The sequence below is a fragment of the Ictidomys tridecemlineatus genome, chromosome 1, assembly GCF_052094955.1.
Source record: "Ictidomys tridecemlineatus isolate mIctTri1 chromosome 1, mIctTri1.hap1, whole genome shotgun sequence".
NCBI classification, from domain to species: Eukaryota; Metazoa; Chordata; class Mammalia; order Rodentia; family Sciuridae; genus Ictidomys; species Ictidomys tridecemlineatus.
In genome coordinates this window covers 120794029-120819065 of record NC_135477.1, presented here as the reverse complement: position 1 = coordinate 120819065, position 25037 = coordinate 120794029, and the positions used below count along the sequence as shown (strand labels likewise).

The 25037-nt window shown below is 33.7% G+C and overlaps 1 protein-coding gene across 3 annotated transcripts in view; it reads right to left on the bottom strand.

Moving 5' to 3' along the window:
• Ankhd1 (ankyrin repeat and KH domain containing 1) overlaps window positions 1-25037 on the bottom strand; it is a 124019-nt gene that overhangs the window by 7317 nt on the left and 91665 nt on the right. For all 3 annotated transcript variants that reach the window (XM_078046339.1, XM_078046341.1, XM_078046344.1), the window contains 15 exons: window positions 23304-24062; window positions 18230-18375; window positions 17984-18095; window positions 17019-17164; window positions 15893-16035; window positions 15266-15479; window positions 13338-13513; window positions 12453-12615; window positions 9254-9349; window positions 8681-8797; window positions 4843-5017; window positions 3597-4053; window positions 2954-3100; window positions 1930-2079; window positions 153-1765 (listed from right to left, as the gene is read on the bottom strand). In XM_078046339.1, the coding sequence (XP_077902465.1) occupies window positions 153-1765; window positions 1930-2079; window positions 2954-3100; window positions 3597-4053; window positions 4843-5017; window positions 8681-8797; window positions 9254-9349; window positions 12453-12615; window positions 13338-13513; window positions 15266-15479; window positions 15893-16035; window positions 17019-17164; window positions 17984-18095; window positions 18230-18375; window positions 23304-24062 (4614 nt within the window). The remainder of the gene's footprint in view (window positions 1-152; window positions 1766-1929; window positions 2080-2953; window positions 3101-3596; window positions 4054-4842; window positions 5018-8680; window positions 8798-9253; window positions 9350-12452; window positions 12616-13337; window positions 13514-15265; window positions 15480-15892; window positions 16036-17018; window positions 17165-17983; window positions 18096-18229; window positions 18376-23303; window positions 24063-25037) is intronic.

Genomic DNA, 25037 nt, shown 5'->3' with positions numbered 1-25037 from the left:
TACTTTTTTGTCCATTTACTCAGATCTCTACTATTTATTACACAAGGTCATGCAATATTACGTACAAAAATGCTTTATTATTATCTTGGAATAAGAGGTTAGGCTCTAAGAGCCTACAACTTAAGCTCTAGGAATACTTAATAATAACTTACCAACTGGACTAGTAGAAACTCGCTGGGAAGGTGGTCTGAAGCCAGGTGCCTTGGAGTTGTCAGGGTGCACATTCTCCAAGTGTCCAAGTACAGAGTTACTCAGGAATGCTGACTGAACAGTGAAAGAGGCATCTGTAGCAACTCGTGAGGACAGAGGACCATCTCCCCAACCCTGGTTAGGTGGTACCTGACTGCTGTCAAAAAGGCTACTGAAGTGATTAAAAAGTGTAGCTGGGCCAAATGTAGGTTGCAAAGATTTGTTTGCTGAACTTATGTGCATCTGAGAACCATTCATAATGTTCACAGTTGAAGAAAGTTGCACTGCAGCTGGTGGACCTTGAGGTGTTGTTAAAGGAACTGGATTTGTAACAAAAATAGACTGGGGATCCTGGTGTATGGCTGTATTTGGTACCACTGAGTAAAAAGAACCCCTGGGTTGTGTACGATGAGAAACTCGAGGTGCTGGTACAGCTAACTGAGGTAAATTACTGGTATCCTGATTATCAGCAGCAACCAATCTGGGTGATGCCAAAGTCAATGGAGGAGGTTCTGTGTTAGAGGCAAAAGGCATTGACATAGGACTTATATCAGACACATTGGATGGTTGTGCCTCCTCCTGTGTGTTATTGGAGGGAGGAGTGGGACTACTAGATGGGTGAGTTTCTGCAGCTCCTGGGGTATTGCTGGCAGAGCTACTGCAACTATTTGCAGTTGGCGATGGGGTACAAAGGTTTGTCATGGGTTGGTCTGGTGTGGACATTTTTTCTTTGGGAGGTGGCATGGCAGAGAAAGATTCCATCTTTTGTGAAGAAAGCTGTGCTTGAGGAGTAGTTGCAGGCAGAAATGTAGTGGGAACTTGCCCACTTGTGATAGGTGCAGAGGAGACAGAAGGCAGGGAACTACAAGTGCTTGTCACAGAAGAAATCACTGTTGCTGGAGGACTCGTTTTAGGCACACAGGCAAACAACTGCTTTCTGACTGATGAAGGAGTTCGGGTATTAGTCACACATAGTTGCTGACTGGCAGCAACTACAGAAGAGACAGTGATAGGACAACTGGCAGTAGCTAGTCCAGGAGACTCTGATGGTAAAACAGTCCCATTCTGGTTTGGTAGACGGGTTGTATTGTTATGCTTTGGAGAGCTATTTGTATTGCCAGGATTCACAGGTCTCACTGGAAATGGTCCCCAAGTGTTAGGAGAAGGTGAGAAGGTTCCTCCAAATTGGGCCATAGGTAGGCGAGGATGCCGAATCTGTTGCATAGTTTGAGCAGCCAGCAGGGCAAAATGAGGGTGGGGATAAGCTAAAGGAAGAGAAACTGGGAAAGAAGAACGTACATTTGTTGGTACGTTCTTATTAAGTTTATTAGTGGGCTGGAACGTAGATAATGTTGTTGCCTGTGAAGTTACAAGAGTTGGAGCACCCAAGGGAAATGCATTTTTGCTGGAAGCTGCTGTGGTGCCTACTCCAGATGAGAAGTTTGCATGAATGGATTTGGTGCTGGTAGGGGTTCTGATGTGATTTTTAGGAATTAAGTCTTCCAGTTCCTTAGCAGGATCTTGTATAAGTGCATTGATAAGCTGAACTGCATATCTTGTTGATTCTGTACCACCCCTGGGGAAAAAACCAATAAAAACAAGACCAAAAGCATTAAAAAACAAATAAAACACATGTATTCTTAACCATCAAATAAAATCCTTAATTGTATTATACCTAACAAAAGCTTGCTTTTTATAAAATTATACCCAGAAGTAGTAATATAAATTCTTCACAATTACCTTATTGTTATCATTCTCTCGCCATTCTTATCTTTTTGTTTATCCACATCGATGTGGGCACCAGTAACATCTTGTATTGCAGTGATGTTGCATCCTCCTCTTCCCATTATTCTGGACACCACTGAGGCTGGAACAGACAACTTCTTTGACCTATAAAATGAGGACTATTCATGAGCTTATGAAATTAGATGTCTTTATTAAAAAAAGATATCTCAGCAATAAGTTGACAGACATTTATAGAATATTTCTTAAATCTAAAAATATATTATTGTAATTTTTTATCTTAGAAATGGATCTCTCATCATATTGAATTTAATTTAGGTAAGTTAAAACTTACATTGCCATTTAAAACAAATTATATTTAACTCACTCAATCCAAGCATTCAAAATCTGCTCAAAATATCACTTATATCAACTAAACTGCAAGTACCATGTATTGACTCTATCTAAAATAAAATAATGCATACCATGTTGTTAAATTCCATACTGAATAATGTTAGCTTATTCATTTTAAATCAAAATCAATAACTCAAATATACATCAATAAAAAATAAAAGTCAAGGGGCTGGGGATGTGGCTCAAGTGGTAGCGCGCTCGCCTGGTATGCGTGCGGCCCGGGTTCGATCCTCAGCACCACATACCAACAAAGATGTTGTGTCCGCCGAGAACTAAAAAATAAATATTAAAAATTCTCTCTCTCTCCTCTCTCACTCTCTCTTTTAAAAAAAAAAATAAATAAAAGTCTTACATTTAATCTACATAAAGAGCAAATCATAGGTTATCCAAAAGAGTCAACATTTGGGATAAGCTAAAGGAAGAGAAACTTATATATATAAATACAAAACACAAATTTATGTATTGCTTCTGATTGTGCTTGAGCGTATTCTGGATTTAGTATGGCACTATAGTTTACAATAATGGTCACATTCAAATTATTCATTAATTAACTAGGTAACTATCTGGCATGGAAAGGAAAACCTATATGATTTATGAGAGTTAAAAAGATGAGACTAATCCTACTTACCTTCGCACAACTTCTTTCCACCCTTCTTCTCTTTTTTGACCCCTTTTAGGACTAGTGAGATTCAGCTTTATGTTTGGAGAGCTTAATGGCAATGACACTGACTTATAACTTGTTGACAAGGAATTAGAATTCGCTTCACCTTCAAGTCTGAAGAGAGAAATATCAGGTTCAACAAAAGATAAGTGTTAAGGTAGAAACTCAAGAGATTACCCCTTTATAGACAAAGTTATGCTGAAATATTTGAATTTAAGTCCGGCACATCAAATAACTAAGTCAGAAAAATAGAAATGACCAAAGAATCATCATCTATTTTAATATAAAAATGGATTCAGAAGTCAAAAGTTAGACCAAATTCAATAAAAATGACAGTTAAATAAAATCAAGGCATGCTAATATTATCAACTTCAAACTATAAATCTTAGCAAGCTCTCTGCCACTGAGCCACAACTCCGGCCCCTGTTTTATAATCTTAACTAGCACATGATTAAGAGGACACAGGTAAATTTTAGTTTTGGATATTAAAGACAAGTTAATATGGTAGATTTAAATTGTTTAACACAACTTGGATAACATACTTTGAATTCTTGTGCCAAGTCTGAAAAAGGAAAGATGAATGTAGAGTTAGCAAATCTGAAAAATTTACCGTGTTTGAGTTTTGGAAGCAGTAGTAATTATCTTCTCTTCTTGGGAATTGAGGAGCAGTGACGGGTACCTCCTGTCACTACTGGAGTTCACATCCATAGTGAAATTTAACTCTTGGCTTTTACCACCACTACTACTTTCACTGTTGCAGTCTGTACTGTCCAAGTTATCCGAATCACTATTCCCACCTGCACCACCACCTCTAGGATCTCCATTTATTTTATTTTTATCTGCCTTTTGTTGTGCTAAAGATATATGTTGTTCTGGCAGAATTAAATGTGCTGTGGGAGGGGTCTCTTTGGTTTTATTCTTCTTATTTTTCCGATTGGTACTGGGAGTTGTGACCACGTTGGCCCTTTTTTTCCCAAACACATTTGTGAATGTTGCAGATGTTGCAGAAATTCCAATTGTGGTGGTGGTGGTTGCACTAGGAGGTTCTATGGGGACTTCTTGCTCCACTGAAATTATAAAAAAAGGATAAAAATCACATTGAGAGTCACAGATCTGAAAATAAATTGTGACAAAATATACCAAATAATTCAGCCTTTTAGGTCATATTTTCTTTCCACCAGTGTTCACTAATAAATAAAGAAATATTTGCTGCCATTAGAATATACAATATTATAATTGGATGTCTAGGTTGATATAGAAAATATAGACCCCATTAATATAATTAAGATATGAAATGTTAATCTCATGAACTAATCAAAACTACATAGTTTGAATTTAGGACATTTTTTAGATATTATTTTAGAATAGAATTCAAGTAAAGCAAAATAATTTGCCTCTTACAACCACAGCCATATAGCATCATAAACAACTCTGAGAATAATGAACTCCAGTTATACTGACATGCTTGCCCTTTATAGTTTCAAGCCTAAATCTTAGCTAATAGAATTTATTCAGGAACTCTCTCTCTTTCTAGTTTTTAATCAGGGAAGTTAGAGGTAGAGAAGAACCTGAAGAAAAGCTGTTAAATCTCTTATTTTATTGCTTTTAATATGCACACAATATTTTACAAGGTGACTTAAATCACAACTGAACTTCTTCACGTTATATGCTTGTTTTCTCTCTTCTGTTTCTCTATCAATTTACAATGTAAAACATTAAAATTATTTACTATAAAAGTCAATTATCAATTTCAGATTAATTTAATAAAAAATTTAACTAACATTGACTAGAAGCAAAAGATATTCATAATGAGTAATAAGAAAATTTTTCACTAATTCAAATCAGTCATTTCTTACCATCTTCATCGTTCTCCTCTTCATCCTCATCTTCTGCTAGTTCTGAATTCTCCTTAGGTTTGTTTTCCTCATCTTCTTCCTGTTTCCTTTTCTGCTCCTCTTTTTTCTTTTTTCTCTTTTCTTTTCTTTTCTCTCTTTTAGCTGCAAGAGCCTGCTTTCTGCTCTCTTCTCTTGACTACAAATAAAGCCAGTTTATCATTTTAACATTAATGTGATAATTTAAAGAATGAAGCGGCATTTTTGTTCATGATACACAGGCTTTCCATGGATGTGTTTCAAAATATTTATAAATGCAAAAGAATAAATGGCAACATCAAAATTGAAAACTTTTTTGCTTCAAAAGAACCATCAAGAAACTAAAAGGGGCTGGGGATGTGGCTCAAGCGGTAGCGCGCTTGCCTGACATGCGTGCGGCCCGGGTTCGATCCTCAGCACCACATACCAACAAAGATGTTGTGTCCGCCGAGAACTAAACAATAAAACATTAAAAATTCTCTCTCTCTCTCTCTCTCTCTCTCTCCTCTCTCACTCTCTCTTTAAAAAAAAAAAAAAAGAAAAGAAACTAAAAGGGCTGGGCGTGTTAGTATACGCCTGTAATACCAGGGGCTTTTGGGAGGCTGAGACAGGAGGATAGAGAGATCAAAGCCAGCCTAAGCAACTTAGTAAGGCTCTAAGGAACTCAGGGAGACACTGTCTCTAAATAAAACATAAAAAAGGGCTAAAGGATGTGGTAAAGTGCCCCTGGGTTCAATCCCTGGTGCCAAAAGAAAAAAAAAAAAAAAGGGTAAAAGGACAACCCACAAAATGGAAAAAAAAATTTTTTCAAACTATTCTTATATGTAATATATACAAATCGAAAATATATGATGACATCTTATAGCCCACTAACGAAAAGAGAATCCAATTAAGAAACAGACTATTAAAACATCAAATTCTCACCATATTTAGGTTTTGCAAACATCTATTTTTAACACATATATCTTATATACTTTTTAATGTATATTACCCCCGCCAAAAAGAGCATAGTTAACAAACAGGTTACCTAAGAACAATGAAAATCTGAAGTAGAAAATACATTATTACCCCTATTTCTATGGAAATTATGCAAAAAAAAAAAGCCTCATAAGAATATGTACATGAAGCCCAGTTCTTCTGGTAATTAAGAAAAGCATTTCCCTTAAAACCATAATTTAGCATTCTGAGGCACAAATTGACTATTCTTTGAAATTTTTATTCATTTCAATCATGGGTGGGCAAAATATTGACTGTGACAAATCCAGTCTGCTGCCTGTTTTTATGTAGTATGAAAGGAAAGATTGGTTTTTACATTTTTAAATAGTTGAAAATCTTAACATTTCATGTGAAAATAATACAAAATTCAAACTTCAGTGCCCACAGTTGAAATTCTATTGGAATACAGCAACACTCATTTTAAAAAAAATTTTTTTAGTTGTTGATGGACCTATATTTTTTATTTCTTTTTATGTGATAATCAAAATCAGTGCCCGACACATGTTAGGCAAGTACTGTAACTGAGCCACACCCCAGCTCCACCACACTCATTTACTTACCAATTGTTTATGGCTGGTTTCATGCTACAGTAGCAAAGTTGAGTTTTTATTACAGAAATCTTATGTAGATTCAAAAATATTTACTATTTGGCATTTTATAGAAAAAGTTTACCAACCTCCAGTGTAAAAAAAAAAGGGGGGGGGCGTTGCAGACAAAATGAAGAGATTGTATATTCAACTAAAAGTGATTTCATCACTTTTTTGGCATAAGAGCAATCTGACTTCATAGGGAATTGCTACTATATCCCTGGAAGTTACATAAAAAGAAAAAGTTACAGATATGAATGGAATCTTAGGAGTCATCTAATTTCAAATTTCACTTTATTTGAAAATGAATATATGGTCTGGGGTTGTAGCTCAGGGGTAGAGTAGTTGCCTAGCATATTTAAGAACCTGTGTTGGACTCCCAAGCACGCATGCACATGCAAACACACACACACTTATATATATAAATTATATATACATAAATTTAAAAATGAGTATAAATTATTTTCTATCTAGCTTTAAACTATATAAGTTTATCAAGTTTACAAAATTTATTTAATTTCCTATTGATAAAGGTTTTAAGGTTTACACTTTCCACCCAATAGCAAAATAACAATGAATATCCTTATATATCCATATCTTTGAACATGTATCTATTTACTTTAGCATACTGATTTTGATATGCAGCGATATCAATGTTTACAGCAGTACAATTCACAATAGCTAAACTGTGGAACCAAGATAGATGCCCTTCAACAGATGAATGGATAAAGAAACTGGTATATATATACAATGGAATATTACTCAGCATTAAAAGAAAATAAAAATACAAAATTTTCAGGTAAATGAATGGAGTTGGAGAATATCATGCTAAGTAAGGTAAGCCAATTCCAAAAAACCAAAGGCCGAGTATTTTCTCTGATAAGTGGATGCCAATCCATGATGTTGGTGGTGGTGGGTGGTCATGAAATGAATGGAGGAACTTTGGACTCAGCAAAGGGAAGGGAAGGGATGGGGCATGGGGTAGGAAAGATGGTGGAATGAGAAGAACTTCATTACCCTAGGTACATGTATGATTGTACCTAGGGTAATAAAGTTATCAGAGAAGTGAAAAGTTGTGTTCCATTTGTGTATAATGAATTGAAGTGCATTCTGCTGTCATGTATAACTAGTTAGGACAAAAAAAAAAAAAAAAAAACACTTAGGCCACTCTTTTATTATGCAATTCTTTACTAATGAAGTTGAACAATCTTCATCTATTTAGTGCACATTTGTATTTCTTTTTCTGTAAATTGCCTATTCATGCAATCATCTTTTTTTCTCTCTCTTGTTTTGTTGTGGTATGGGAATTAAACCCAGGAGTGACCCCATGTGCAAATATGATTACATTACCTATGTAACTTTACATCATGTACAACCAGACTAATGAGAAGTTATACTCCATTTATGCATGATTTGTCAAATGTATTCTACTGTCATACATAAATAATAATAATAATAAAACAACCTAGGAGTGTTCTATACTGAGTTACAGCCCCAGCCCTCTTCATATTTTTGTTTGAGACAGGGTCTTGTTAAATTGCCAAGGCTGGTCTGGAACTTGTGATCCTCTTCCTCAGCCTCCTGAGTATCTGAGATTACAGGTGTTCATCACCATAGCTTTTTTTTTTTTTTTTTTTAAGAACTGGTATCAAAATTTTAGCCTCTTTCAAAATGATACTTTTTCATCAACAAAATATCTTCATGATCAGCTATGTCCTGCATTCCTAACACAATGCTAAACAATTCGTGATATTCTTTTATTACAACTTCTAGAATAAATATCAACATCCTTATTTTTCAAACAAGCTGACTGGGCCTCTGAATGGCAATCTTTTTTTTTTTTTTTTTTTAATGTTTTTACCTTGTACCCACATCCTAGGATCCTTGACACTTACTCTTTAATAAGGAATCTAATAAACTTATATCCAAAATCTTATAATGAACAAATGATTTCCAATTGTTTTCTAAATTTCTTCTCAAATTAATGTTAAAGTCACTTAGATAGTAATGTCACTTGGTAAACTGGTAATCTTGCTCAAAATCTAATCCTTCATTTATATGGTCTCAAAATATTTTTTTTTTAATGAATGATAGTTCAAATTAAATGGATGGTGGTTTGAGAATATATTAACAATTTCCTCGAATCAAATTTTATTAAGATTATTGGTCATACAGGTGACAAATTTATTTTACCTAATTTTGAACAATTTCTAATAAGGAAAATTATTTTTCCTACTCACCTTTTCCAAATCAAGCTCCTTTAAAAGAATACTTGCATTCTTATTTGCTTCTGCAGCCTGCTGGTCTTTAGCCTTCACAATTGTCTCAACACATTGGTGACACTTTTTTAATAGTTCCTACAGAAAATGGAATTATATAAAAACACATAATATATAGAGGCCAAATAAAACATGAGTAGATGAGCACATCAAAATCTAGGGGGATAAAGCTCAAAACACTGAAAATTTGCTAAGCCAAATTAAGCTATCCTGAGTCCAGTCCTGTATACAACTTTAATCAAACTAAGTCATCTTTCCTCAAAAATCTGTAGGTTCTTAGAAAACCTTTTCATCAGACTAATGGTTTAGTAATTAGCCATAACCAGAGTCACTTCAATTACGGTCCACAGTAAGAGGGAAATAATATTTTTTATAAAAATTAGGGTACTATGTACTTTGCAAGTGGAAAAACTAAAGTATAGAAAGATCTATGCTTTTGACATCTCAGAGGAGAAAAACAAACTCTTAATTGTACATCTGGATATATAATTCTAAAAAGAACCAAAATGTGCTTCAATATTATAGTAAACTTACCTTATCTGTAATTGTTGCTATGTATCTCATGCATTCTATATCAGAAGGGAATTGATTGACTTCCTTCACCAAATACTGGACAACTTTTACATGACCCTATGAGAAGTACAACAAAACACACACAATTCCTTTGAAATTTTGCTCGTATACATAACAACTTAAAAGATTTCTAGATAAATAAAAATGGTCAGGAATATATGGCTTCTTTTTAATTTAATCAATAACCCATAAAAAATAGAAAAATCTGTTGAAAATAGTACTTCTTAGAATAAATTTATTAACAAAAAATTGACAATGTAAAATAAATCTCAGTATAAAAAGGAAATTAGTCCTAACATAAACAAAACTTTCAGATTTCAAAGCATTATTTTGGTTCCACCTGACTAAACAAAGTTGACTACCAAATTTTTGGAGCCCTATAACGTGAACCTAGAAAAACACTTTATAAGTGCCATTATCAGGGACTAAAAGATGAAATAAAATCTTTCTTTCTTTTTTTTATTTGTACTCTGCTAGGGATCCAACCTCGTATTTACTAGGGAAGCACTCTATGGTGGCACTATATCCCTAGGTCTTTTTATTTTATTTTGAGACAGGGTCTCACTAAGTTGCCCATGTTGGCCTTGAACTTATCTATGATTCTCCTGTCACAGGCTTTTGAGTCACTGGGATTATGTGTGTGGCATGGATCTGTAATAAGTTTTAAGCTTATCTATTTTAATAGAACCAAGCTTGTATAGCTTCCCCTCCTAATAAGGTTCTAAAACATCCTCAAGAATAAGTGTGATGAAGAAGTGTTTGCCTCTGGGACAGGGACTTGATGAAAACAGAAATGCTGGAAACATCTAGGGTTATAGCATTATTTCATATCTTTATGGAGGTTTGGGTGACACAGGTATCTGCATTTATAAAATGTCACCAAACTATGCACCTTAAGATGCATTTTACTATATTTACATCTGCTTTAATTAAAAACATAATTTTTTAAAAGAATTAAGTGTAGAAAACATTTTAAGATTTTCTTTTAAAACATATAACTTATACTGCTGTCCTTCAAAAGCTATGATTACCTAGTTTGTGCCAGGCACTGTGCTATACAAGTAGGTATAAAAAGCAGTGAAAAGATAGCCATAACTCTCAGTCCTCATAGTCCTTCCAGTACACAAAACAGGTATTAAATATGTAATTACAAGTTGGGATAAGGGAAAATATTCAACTACAAAAGAGAAACCTTTTTCAAGTTGGGTATTAGGGAAAGAATTTGAAAAGTGATATTTAAAATGGAAGTTAAAAGCAGCACAATTCACAAAATAGTTAAATTATGGAGCCAATCTAGATACCGTTTAGTAGATGAATGGATAGGGAAACTTTGATATATATACACAATGGAACATTACTTAGCATTAAAAGAGAATAAAATCATGGCATTTGCAGGTAAATGGATAAAGTTGGAGAACATATAATGCTACGTGAAGCAAGCCAATCCCAAAAAACCAAAGGCCGAATGTTTTCTTTGACATGAGGATGCTGACTCATAATGCAATTTGGAGGGGAGCATAGAAAGAATGGAGGAACTTCAAATAGGGCAAAGGGGAGGGAGGGGAAAGGAGGGGGAAAGTGGGGAGGAATGAAGGTGGAATGAGTTATCCTTTGGTTAATGAGAGGTATAAGACACAAATGTTGTGAAAATACTTTGTGTACAGTCAGCATCTTGAAAAATTGTGCTCTATATGTATAATATGAAATGAATTGCACTCTGCTGATATATGTAGAACATCAATTAATTATTCTCCATGGTTTCAACTTAAAATTGGCTTAAAATTAATTTAATTAAATTAGAATAAAAATGGATGAAAGGAAAATTCAAACATGATTCTAAATGTAAAATAATGAGGTATATTGAATCTAACTGAAAACACAGAGGAGATTTATAGAAGCAGAGATGAACTATGTGAAGTAAAATTCTGATTTATAACAAAGCTTGGTATTTATAAGACTTTCTGTGAATATAAGCCAGGTAGTCTATATCCCAGTCCCAGGAGAGCTGCATAATTATTCACTGTTCACACAAAAGCCAAGTGAGATTCTGAAGGTGAAATAACTTCCTCAAGGCCACAGAGCTGAAGTCATATATCAGAATCTTCCCTGTCAGTATTTGAAACAGAATTATATATCAACACATGGCTCATGTGTGTTATGTATCCACTTACCCACTGAATTTGTTGACAAGTGATGTAAACATAAATGACATACTATATTATATAATCTTAGATTAATAAATTTTCCTGGGAATTTAATATATGGATATTATGGGGGTTGATAAATTAATTTTAAAATAAATGTTAGGGGAGTAAAATAAAATAAAATAAAATGGGAGCTAAATGATGAGTAGGGAGGTAAGCCAGGTAAACAGGAATGAAGAACATCCTAGGAAAAGAAAAACCAGTGAGCAAAAAGTCTTTAGGCAGTTAAAAGGTGAGTGCATTCTAGGTCAGTGACAGTGCTACAGTTTATGTAAGCAAAAGGGGAAGGTATTATGAATGATCAATCTGAGGAGGTTAACATGAACCAAATTATGAGAGCTTTGTAGGCCATATAGTTTATAGTTTACCATTAACTGCAATGGGACAGGTATTTATACATACATATATACATACATACATACATACCAGGGATTGAACACAGAGGTGTTTTTGTCACTGAGCTACACCCTCAGTCCTTTATTTTTTAAAAAAATTTTATTTTGAGACAGTATCTTGTTAATTTGCTTAGAGCCTTGCTAAATTGCTGAAGCTGGTCTTGAAATTGCAATCCTCCTGCCTCAGCCTCCAGAGTCCCTGGGATTACAGGTGTGTACCATTGCATCCAGCAGGATTAAAAAAATATATCAGAACAGTGAGCCTTAATTTATATGAGAGGTGTAAGTTTTTATGAAAGGTCACACCTTTTTATTCCTCATCAGGTAAATATCCACCTGCATACAATAGTTTTCCTTAAGTCTCATATTTTATGTACAACATAACAAAAACAGTCAAGGAAACAAGTGATTTAACAACAAAGCTGCTTAGAGTGAACTACCCCATAGCTTTTAGGTTTGGCTGCAAAATAATGGAAAGACAGTAGTGATTTTTTTACGGAAATATAATTGATTCACCAACATCAATTAATTAAATCTTCCCTCACCCCTATATCAAATTACCTTGCGAAATGCTGACATAAGGGGTGTGATTTTCCGGTTATCTGCTGCATCCACATCAGCACCTGCTTGTACTAACAACTGCACTACATCAAAATGACCACCATTGGATGCCAGCCAAAGTGGTGTATTTCCCTTCTTGTTTCGAACATCAATATGGGCTCCCCTGTAGACAAAAATGTTAATACAGTTTGTTTCTTATAGGAAGAGGCTAACATTTTTTACTTTTCCCTACCATCTTTCATTATTTTGTAAAGAGTAACATGTAAATAAGTGTACATTAAAATGTCAATAAAGTAATAGAATTTTATATACTTTAAACGTAAAAGATACCACAGGAAGTTGGGTGTTTTTTTGTTTTGGTTTGATAAAACCAAGAACCCTTCATGGCAGCTACATCCCCTGCCCCACTTCTTAAAATTTTTTTTGGTACTGGGGATTCAACCCAGGGGTGCTTACCACTGAGCCACATCCCCAGTCTTTTTTGTAATTTACTTAGACACACGGTCTTGCTGAATTCCTTAGGGCTTCAGCTAAGTTGCTGAGGCTAGCTTTGAACTCACCATCTTCCTGCTTCAGCCTCCTGAGATGCTGGGATTACAGATGTGCACTACTGCACTCAGCCCCTTTCTTTAAAATTTTAAGATGGGGTCTCACTAAGTTGCTTAGGCTGGCCTTAAACTTGCAATCCTCCTGCTTCAGTCTCCCAAATCACTGGGATTACAGGCATATGTCACTGTTCCCAGATAGGGAAAATAAATAAATAAATCTGTGTGTGTCACACACACACATGCATATATACACATATACAAATATATATTTACCCATAGGTTATAAAATGAATAATATATGTGTTCTTAAATTTTTTTTAAATAGAAAATGACTCACCTGTTAATCAGGAGCTCACAAAATTTGTAGTGACCTTTGTCTGCTGCTATTGTTAAAGCAGTATCTCTTGAAGAAGGCACAGGAGGGGCATTGACATCTGCTCCTTTATCAAGGAGAACTCTTCCAACCTCTGCATATCCCCCAGAAGCAGCTTCCATCAAGGGGGTAAGACCAGTCTGTTTAAATCAATAAATTATGTAATTAAATTTTATAATTTCTTAAAAAGACTAAAGCAATTGACTTTTAAGAAGATTCTGATTTCCTCTCCCAAGAGCTAAGCAATAGTCTGTCTTAAATTTTACAAAATAGCAAGTGATAACTGTTAGGTTCAATTTAGACATGCCAGAATTCACTTTATAACCTAATACCCTATGCAAGAAAGAAACAATTTCATAACTTCCAAACTATCATAAATCTACTCATTAGATAATAATTACTTTGTGAAATTAAGAGACATTAAAACATAAGTAGATTAAAATCCTAGTTAATAATTTTTTTCTAATGTCTTTTGTACACTAATCTCTTTGATATTTTTGTTGAAAGACATTTCCTACTCTCATTCTCAAAACAATATGGATTTCCCTAGGACTTTTAATAGATGAGTGGGCCACAAATGTAACAGAAAAAAAAAAAAAAAGTCAGATGGTAGGAAAGGCTCATTTCTCTATATATGATTAAAAGTCAGAGGGAAACTGGGTACGGTTGCACACCCCTGTAATCCCAACTCCTTTTGAAGTGAAGGCTTCAAAAGAAGGATCACAGTTCACAGCTGGCATAGACAATTTAGCAAGACTCTATCTTAAAATAAAATCAAAAAGGCAAACTAAAATGGCAGAATAAGGCTGGGGTTGTGGCTCAGCAGTAGTGCGCTCGCTTACTATGCAGACATCCCTGGGTTCGATCCTCAGCAACACATAAAAATGAATAAATAAATAAATAAGCAAGAAAGCAAATAAATAAATAAATAAAATGTAGCAGAATGCGCCTAGTACCAAAATAAGGAAGGAAGGAAGGAAGGAAGGAAGGAAGGAAGGAAGGGAGGGAGGGAGGGAGGGAGGAAGGATGGATGGATAATAGCTAATGGAGTTAAGGGAGAAAATATGAAATTTCCATTCAAACCTTTCCAACTGGAAATGACTACCAGATTGGCTGTCATCTAACTATAAAGAATTCCAAAATTCCACCTGCTGGGTGTAGTGGTGCACATCTGAAATCCCAGTGGCCCAGGAGGGTAATACAGAAGGATCTCGAGTTCAAAGCCAGCCTCAGCAAAGGTGAGGCATTATGCAACTCAGTGAAACCCTGTCTCTAAATGAAATGCAAAATGGGACTAGGGTTATGGTTTAGTAGTTAAGTGCCCCTGAGTTCAATCCCTGGTACCAAAAAAAAAAAAAAAAATCACTTTAGCCACATTTTTCTAGGGTTCTAAGTTATCTAATAGTTCAAATAAAAGGATTTCTAATTACTGAAATGCTAACTCCTATTTTCTAAATGTCAAACAGTCAGAAAACTGTCAGAATCTTTTACGGTCAAAGTAGATTATATAATTTTATTTTGTCCTAATTTTATAATTTATGAAATAATTTTGCTTGGGTTTTATCAATGTAAGCATATCTCATTAAAAGAATTCTTTAAAAATCTACGTTAAAGGACTTATATAAAATAATCTTATTAAACTCAAAAGTTGCAAACTTCAATAGGGATAACAGAGCACACAAGTATCAAGTTGGGAAAAAAATTGATTCTATTTTCCTTACAGTCCATAATAAACAGTTATCAACAATGAAAAGTATGTCACTGACCTTTATATGACATAATTCCCAAAGCCTACATTGAGACATCAGTTTTAACTTAATAACTGAAAATACTATAGTCAATCTGAATATAGAAATATATTTGAAATAGTTTGCAAATGATAAAATGTTTACCTTTGCCCTATGTTCAACATTGGCTTTTCGGTCCAGAAGCAAACTCACTACTTCTGCTCGGCCCTGGAAACAGGCCAGGGTGAGAGCTGTGTTCCGATTGGTCTCTATTTGAGCGTTAATGTCTGACCCCATATCAAGCAGCAGTTTCACTGCAGGAACATGTCCATTCATTGCAGCCAACATCAGGGGAGAAATACCTAGTTTACTCCCAGTCCTAAGAGGAAAATGTGCTCAGAAAATTAAAATACATAGCCTGCGTTTTTAAAAAGCAATAAAGATGAAAATGGTTCAGTAAAAAGACAAGTTTTGAACAACGATGAATAGTTTTAATTATTTAGACCAATAATATGGAATAGGAAAATCCCATAATTTAAAACACAATTCCTACTTAGGGGTTACAAATTTTCCACAACACATAGTAAAGTATTTTTTGGAATGAGACCTCTTTTAAAAGAAGCCATATTACTGAAATAAGCTGGAATTACTTAAAAGCACATTGTAGAAATAATATTTGGCTTTGCATCTTTAGTACTATCTTAATTTAAAATGGTATCTGCCCAGATATTAAGGGAAAGACACTTAACTCCAAAATAATCATGATTGATAAAATGGATGAACAGGTGATACCTTGAATTAATTTCTGCCCCAGCATTAAGAAGAATCTTAATGATATTAACATATCCTCCAGATGCAGCTAGACTCAATGGTGTATAATCAGACACATTCCTATGCTCTTTATTGGCACCACGAGCCAGCAGCAAGTCTACCACCTGCAAAGTAAAATATGAATAGAGAAATTCAGTTTACACTAAGAGCTAAACTTATAATGAAGTAAGCACAAAGAAATAAGACCTACTCCATCCTTGTCTAAATATGTGAATTACATTCCATTATGTCCTAAATAGAGAAATGGATTCAATTTCATATCAAGAAATTCAGACCTTTGAAATCCCAATTATACCGAAATAATAAGATGTCACCCTTTCCATTTGTAAGTTATTGAGCGAGCAATGAATGTGCATTTTGTGTGTTTAGATTTGTGATTCATTCAACCACAACAAATGTAAAAACAAAGAAATTTTATTAGCCTCAAGGGCAAAAAACAGTTTTAGGGTTTAGATCTAGAATGTCCCTGAAGATCATGTGTTGAAGGCTTGTCCCTACTGAAGCAGCGTACAGAGGTGAGACATTGGGAAACGAGTGAATCAAGATGGTTCTGATCTCATGAGTGTATTAATCCATTGATAGCTGACTGAACTACTAGGCAGTAATAGAAATTATAGGGAGGTGGGGCATGGTTGGAGTAAATAGGTCACTGGAGGCGGGCCTCTGGTGACTATACTTTATCTGTGGCCCCTTTCCCTCTCCCTTTCTCTCTCTCTGCTTCCTGGTTGCCATAAGCCAAGAAGCTTTCCTTTGTTACATCCTTGTACCATGATTCTGCCTTGGAAATAGGCGACTACAGACTGAAACCTCTGAAATTATGAACCAAAATAAACTTTTCCCTCTTTTAAGTTGTTCTCATCAAGTATTTTGGTCATAACCAGGAAAAGCTGACTAATACAAGCAGATTCCTTAAAAGGGCATTAACTATATGCCCATTTAGCTTAACCAAAGTATCCTACTCCTTGGAAATTATTTGGAACGTGTCAAAACACATGCATGTTTTATTCATGTAGCTAAAATACTAATCATATACATGTTGAAAAATATAAGCAAAATGTTTACAAGATGAAAATTAATGTTGACATACCTCCTGACGTCCACCAGAACATGCTAAGGAAAGTGGAGTATCCTTAGTTCTTTCAGATTGTGCTTCTATATCCCCACCTTTATCCAAGAGGATTTCAACAACTCCAACATGCCCTGCTGTAGCTGCTAGGATCAGTGGTGTGAAACCTAAATTAGAAAATACAAAGCTAGCAAATTAGTGGGTTTTTGTTTTATTTTTGTGGTGCCAAGTTTGAACCTAGGGCCTTGTGCATGCAAGGCAAGCACTCTACCAACTAAGCTATATCCTCAGCCCAAATTAGTGGGTTTTTATTTATTTTAAATCCACTGTCATCAATTCTCTTATTATTTTAATTTTTTAAAAAAGTATTAGGGCAGATACTAGTAACCATTTAGAATAAAATGCTCTAAATCCAAATATTTACATGACAAAAACCCACCTGCCAAAAATGCTAAGTCAACTAAAAACTTAAGTTTGTATTCACAATGAACTTTGATCCTCTGTACAAAACACTTTGGGGAAATATTAAGGAGAAAGGCAAGCACAACCCCCCCCACCCCCGCCTGCAGTATCACTAAGCTACAACCCCAACCCTATTTTTTATCTTGAGACAGAGTATCCTCAAACTTGTGATACTCCAGACTCAGTCCACTGAGTAGCTTTTATTACAGTTGTGTGCCATTGCTCCAAGTATTTTTCTCCTCAGTGTTGCTGGGGACAGAATCTAGGGACTTGAACATGCTAGGTAGTAACTCTACTGGTAAGCCACACTACTAAACCTGTAACCACAACTTGCCTACCTTTGCTGATAATTAACTTTTGATTTTTTAAAAGAATTACATGGCTCTGCAGATTAATGAATGCGGATATTGTTTACTCGTCTCATTACAGAGAGATTGTAGGAACTACTTATTGACAGTAAAAAAAAGCTACAACCATTTTCTGATATAACCATAATCATATATTATGGGACTGACATTTCCTACCTTTTTTGTCTCTGTGCTCAATTTTAGCATCTCGTGCAATAAGTACAGATACAAGTTCTTCGTGACCACCAGCACAAGCTAGTGTTAATGCTGTGTCATGATTGCTCTCGGTCTAGAAGTAAAAATAAGATTATCAAGTGAAGAGAATATAATATTTCTTTTAACTATTAATATAGTTATGATAATTTTCCTTTCTAAAGAATATTAGAATGGGCAAAATAAGTTTAAATTAATTGATTTACTTACATGTGCATCAATGTCAACTGAAGGATACACAGGGGGCATAGACTGTGAAACCATATTGCTGGGAGTCTGCAAACAGGGTTCAGGTGTAAGACATTCTGTGGTCTGAGAGGAACCATTCAAACCAGTGGGTACTCTGCTACTCACAGCTGAAAAACAATATTCATATCGCTAAATTCCATTTCAGAGAGTAAAGTAATATGTACATAGAAAATCACCAAAAAAAAAAAAAAAAAAAAAAGAAAAGAAAAAACTACAGAAATTTCCATAGCAAAGCTATAATGTAGTAGTTAAATCATAAGCTTTGGACCACTGACTTTCTAAAGTAACTGACCTCAATTTTCCTTATACATATAATAGAGAAAATAATAGTACCTGTGTCTTGAAACGTTGTCGGAAAAATCATTTGAGATAATACAGGTAAAATACTTAACACAGTATCTAAATATTTAGTGCAGAGCCAATAAATAGTAGTTTTTTTTTTACCTTGTCATTAGGGAGAAAATAGTTTCAAAAAAATATTCTTTTAAAAAATGAATTTTATATCTTAGTTTTTAAAGGGTAATTAGATAAAAATGCCCTCTAGACAATGCAAAAAAAAATGTGCGGGGCAGCGCGTAGAGGAAAAAGAGGAGAGGAATGAATTAGAATATTTTCCACATAAATTGTAGGGAATTTATGTTTTAAAATTCAATATTTACTTTGAAAATTTTCTAAAATAAATCAATGTTTTAAAGTGAAATTATATGTATTTAAAACATTTTAACAGTGCTTGGCATATGTGAGTGCTCAATAAATGTACTTATTATATATTTTACAAGACTTTAGTATTATTATTGACTTATAAAAAAATAAAAGCATTATTTACTCAAGAAAGAAAAAACTCCCAGAAAAAAACAATCATTAATAACAGAAAAAAGGGTGGGGCTGTAGCTCAGTGGCAGAGTTCTTGCCTAGCATGTGTGAGGCACTGGGTTCCATTTCTTAGCATCACATAAAAATAAAGGCATTCTGTCCATACACAACTACAAAAAAAATTTTTTTTAAATAAAAGCTTTGGTAATCACAATAACTTTCTAACTGCCCTCAGATTGAAAGTCAGTCAAAACCACGTAAAACTTGAAGAAAAATACAAGCATTTCAAGTGCTGGAAAATGTTCCCTCTTTAAAATTTTTATATGACTGGATCCCAATCAAGGAGCTGTTCACAAGTCTGAAATAGTCAGTTATTTACTAGTTTAAATAACTTATCAAAATTTAAGATGTCCAGTTTTTTCTACATGAGCTATCACCCCTCCTCCCCATCAATATATAACACCATCTCAGCAATATAAATTTCAACGTCTGTCAGCACATAAACAACATGATTCAACTATCTAATTACAAATAAGAATGGCTATTATGTGTGTGTTTTACCTATAAGAATATACACAATGAAGACAAAGCTTTAAAAATTTGTCATTCAATGAATTAAAAGTAGACAATATTCTGTATACCTATTCAAAATGGCTGTTTGGAAAACAGCTCAAAAAAAAAAAAAGAAACAAAAATGCAATAGAGTGATATACTGATATCTACTATTTTACTAATAGAATAGACTTTAACAGTGGTTAGTCTTATAATTATTTACATATATCTTAATAAAGAACTACTTTTCTATCATTTTTATTCATGTTCTCTTTTTATTAATGAAAAGTAGATATTTTTAAAATTTTAATAGTTGATTATCGAGTGTTATACTGGAATGGGTTGCTATGAAAGTCTTCTTTACAGAGTTAACTTTATAATAATGACAATCAGAAACATTCATAGAAAGTGACTTTAATGAGATTGATTACAAATGAAAAGTTATAAAAATAAAATAAGAAAATAGCAAGAGATGTAAAAGGTACATGTGGAATAAAGGTTGTATTATGAGAGCATTATACCAGGACTATGACATTTCATTAATTCCCAAATGTTTTCTACCTCTAAACAAAATGCCTCTGAAAATTACTAAGACCATTAAACAAAGATCAACATATAAACTGAGTGCTCTATTCTAACTTGTGAAATTGAAGAAAAATAGTTTTGTAAGTGGTATGAAAGATAATAAATCACACTATGGAAAAAACTCAGATACTAGGTATACATAAAATTTATTGTGAGGTTTTAGGAAATTTATTGCTATGATCAGTTGTATGTAATAATAGCTTCCTTAAATAGTTCTATTTAAATTAAAAAACCTAAAAATATAACTTTGATGAGAGGAAATTATTAGAGCCATTTTGAGTCCTCTCAATATAAGAGCATTTCCTAATTACCTTTTTATTCTTAAATCTACATTGATTATCACTGAGTTACTTAAAGCAAGATTCTTTAAAATTGAAATATTTTAAGAGCACATAATAAAGTGCCAACAACAAGGAACTAAAGTCACAAAACTATATTAAAACTTACATGTATATCAAATCTTAATTAAAAAATAAGAGAAATGATGTTATCTAATGAAATTTAGAAGCCTAAGAAATAGTAATATGCTTAAGATAAATTTAGTAATACGCTTAAGATAAATTTAGTAAGTTGAATCAGATACATGTGTATTAGATATAAGGTTCTTTAACCTAGGTGAACCAAGTTTGAATCTTGGCATTTACTAGCAACTTTATTTTCCTAAGCTTCAGTTTTTCAACAGAAAAACAAAGATAGAAAAATGATCTATTTTATAGGGTAATTATAAATAGCCAACGATAAAATGTAATATAAAGCATTTAGAACAAAGTATGGTATATAAATGCTCAATAAATGTAAATAAACTGATATTACTTTATTTTTAAACAATCTTCTTTAAATAGGAATTAAATTTTTACTGCTTCTACAGCTGCTCGATGGCCAAAGCTAATTTGAATTTCTTTAAATTGCTTTAAATTTCTAGATGTGTAAATTTTTAGAAACACTTGCTATATGATATCTGCCCAAATCCCAACATTCACTTTCAGAAGAAAAGGACTTGAGAAACCATGTTCTTAATTAAGAGTTTATATATACTTTGTCAAGAACTACATCAGCTACAAAACATATAAAATTACCAACTAAAAGCTATATTAGCTAATTAAGTAACAACATTAATGTTATATATGAAACCAACTTTTATCATGAGAAGTATCTTGAGTAGGATAGCAATAAAGAAAAAAAACATTCCTATGTTTAGAGAGTGCAATTTGAGGCTGGGATTTTGCTCAGTTATAAAGCATCTGCTTATCATGTGAGACCCTGGGTATAATTCTCAGCACCAGATAAATAAATGAGTGAAATTTACTGCTATTATATACAGATATTTTTCTAAAGTAAAACTTTATATGTTATAATTTTCTCCTTATCGAGGATGAGTATAGGTTTAATTTAGGTAAAATTAATTAAATCTGTGACCTCTTCTGTCCTACCAAAATACCAATGTATTAACCTTGTCTGATTTCTTTTACCTTCAATTAAAAGAAACTTATACTTGGAAAAAATAATGTTTTAAAATTTTAAGTGAGTCAGGTGAACATCTTGAACCAAGAAAATATAATTATTGCTACATATTCCAAAACTGATAAACCTTCAAAAAATTATGAAGATAATTTTGAACTGATTTAAAAGTAAAATTATTGGAATTAAATTTTATTAGCTCATATCAACATGATAATTAAACAATGTTTTCTAAGGTAGTTTTTTCAAGTTTTGTGTGAACTGTAAAGGACCATATCCATTTAACAAATACTTCAGTGAAATAAACACTTTTCCTACAAGAACCATTTATAAATATTACCATAAAGTTAACTCCTACAAGATCCCTTTAGAGTTCTCTCTACATTCTTTATTTAAAAAAAAAAGTCTTAACTGTATTGAAATATGGGTTTCAAAACTAGAATTGAGTACTTAATTAGGAACATTATAATGCTAGTTACAGAAGTTTCAAAGGCAACGTCACAATACTATAACCAATGGAAGTTATATACATGCCCAATAAAGATTTTGATTTAAGTAATCTTATTCCACAGTTTTAAAGATTCAGTAAAGATTAGGAAGACTAAAGGCTCACAAGAAAAGAAAGGAAACTGGGATAGCATAATTGGGGTTGGGGGTGGGGAGGAGAATATGACAAGAGGAAACAGACAACAGTAAGGAAAAAAATGTTGCAATCAAGAGACAGAGGACTGGCCTGCCTTTGAATATCACTCCAGCTACATCTTAGTTCTTGGTCTTCATCCACTGTCAACAGCCATTCTGGCTGCATTTCTGAACTGGGCTTTCATGGAGGTGATACATTCACCAGCCATCTTTAGGAAGGTAAATGATTAATTGCACTGTTTTCCCACTGCTGCAAGGACAATGAAAGGGAAAGTAAACTTGTGCACCTCATTTCATATGTAGATGTAATTTTCCACACAACAATAAACAAAAACATATACTTTAAGATTATTAGGACTTTCTTGTATGTGTATGTCTACATATTTGGTGTGTCTGTTGCTTTCATCAAGAGTTAATGAAAAATTCCAATCACAAACCATTCAGTGGTGATAAGTTTAATTGTACTTTTATTTCCTCACCACAAATATTATAACATGGAATGCTTAGTTTTCTCCAAACATTCCATTTAACTGAAATAATTGATTAAAAAATTATAAATTTTAAAAAGCAGCGTGATTCTAAGTATGATTTCCAAATAAGAAATTCACCAGCAAGAAAATTTAATGTTTAATCTTGTGTTAATACCTCTGAAGTCTGTACAAAGAAATTCTAGTGTGAGAGCTCCTACCCAAGGCACAATATAAGGCAGCTTTGATAACAAATATCTAAAATAAAGGATTTATGGCAACTTTATTTCTTTGCCTTTGAAAGGTGACAAAAAAGAGGAGGGGAAAGCATACTTTATGTGTTAGTGCTGTTGAGCTTAGTTAATTAAATTCATTTCCAAAATACCTCAAGAAATGAGTAATTTTACAAGGTAGCTAAAAAATGGAAAAGTACAAAATCTGTGTTTTTGTAGGGGCGTGCAAAGAAGCTGAGCACACAGATTAAAGAGAAATTATTACAGATATATATCTTAACCCACCTGCTATCAGGTCATCAAGAGTGTCGGTAAGCGTCTGGGCTGGAGTTGCAACCATTAATCCATCTGGTTCTTGAACTAATAGCCCCTGATCATGTCCAGTAATAGCAATCTGAGGCTGTCCTACAATTTGCTGATTACCTGATACTTTCTGAAGTTCAAGAGAATTTGTCCCATTAGAACCTAAGTCACTGGAAAAGTTACACTCTGAAGATGATAAAGGCTGGACTGGGACAAAATCAATTTGTTCTGCCGGTGGTGGAGACTGTTGCTCATCATCAACATCATTATCTTTAAATAAGATTGTGTCAACCTGAGTTAATTCTGAAAAGTGATCCTCTGGGAGACTACCATCTCCTTCCCCTTCTGGGAAGACTCCTCTATGAGAGCACTGCTGGTGTAGAGACACTGTGTCTTTCTGACTTTTGGTTTCCAAGTATTCTTTGGTAAATTGCTGTTGTGTTTTCATCTGCAACTGCCTTTCCACTTTCTGCAGTTCTTTCAGTATTTTCTTCTTCTTCTGGACTTGCTCTTCTCTGTTCTTTTTAAGTTCTTCTATCTTATCTTTGTTCAGAGGTTCACCTTGAATTAACTCCAATGACTTAAGCTGTGCTTTTTCAATAGCACTAATTCTTTGTCCCAGTTCATTCAGCTTGCCTTCAGTCTCCTCTACTATGCACTCCAAAGGCTGGTATGGGTGAAAAGGTGGCAGTAGGTCCTGATCTGCTACCTGCAGGGAACTGGACTTCTGCTTGGATGTACCTAAGCACATGAAAAATGTTTGAAAAAGTGCCATGCTAAAAAAAGAAAAAAGAAAGAAAAAAAAAAAAGAAAAAAGAAATCAGAACCCTCCCTCCCCCACATATGTGGTCCTCCCTCCCGAAACCATTGTAACTAATGCTACACAGGATAAATGTTCAAAGAGTCACACCAGTGTTACGTGTGAAAGCCTATACTATTTCATCTGTTTCACGCAGCATAAACTGGGATGTTGACAAGTCAAAAAATGTGAATTTTTAAAAATCTACTCTTTAGGATTAGGAGTATTTAGAAAATTAAGACTGAGGCAAGAAGGAAAAAAAACAAAGAGGAAAGAATCTCAAAATTTACTGACCAGATTGGACTTTTAAAAGAATACCAAATAAAGCAGAATCTAGACAGTATTGAGGATAACCATGTTAATGATAGCTTAAATGCCCACGTACAAAAATGATTATTTTTAGCAATAACTGTACAAGTAAAGAAAGGTATCACAAGAAACCAAACCTTATGGATCAAAGCAGGGAAATGTGTTTTTCAAGTTGTCAAAATATTATATTAAAATATAATGTGAAATCAATTTTCAAGACATCTTTGTAAAATTCTCCATTAAATGTCTTTAACACTTCCATACCTGAATACTATATTAAACATATCTTACAATATCCTGCATTTAATTAAACTCTTCAAGTAAAGTTCATTTACGAGAGAAACAGTGAATGTTCTTAGGAGAAAATCAGACTTCCCAAATAGGATTACTCATTCTATCTTTCCATTTAAAACAATGGAAATAAATATATGCTATTTTAAGGTATTAAATTGTACTTATTACTCTCATATATCAAGTCAGTAGAAAAATAACCATCATTATTAACAGTCTTACATCTACATGAAATGGAGGAAATATACTTTTTAATGTATTACTCTGAGGCAAATTCAGGGATTAATGATGCTTAGGAATAAGTAGGACTATTCAAC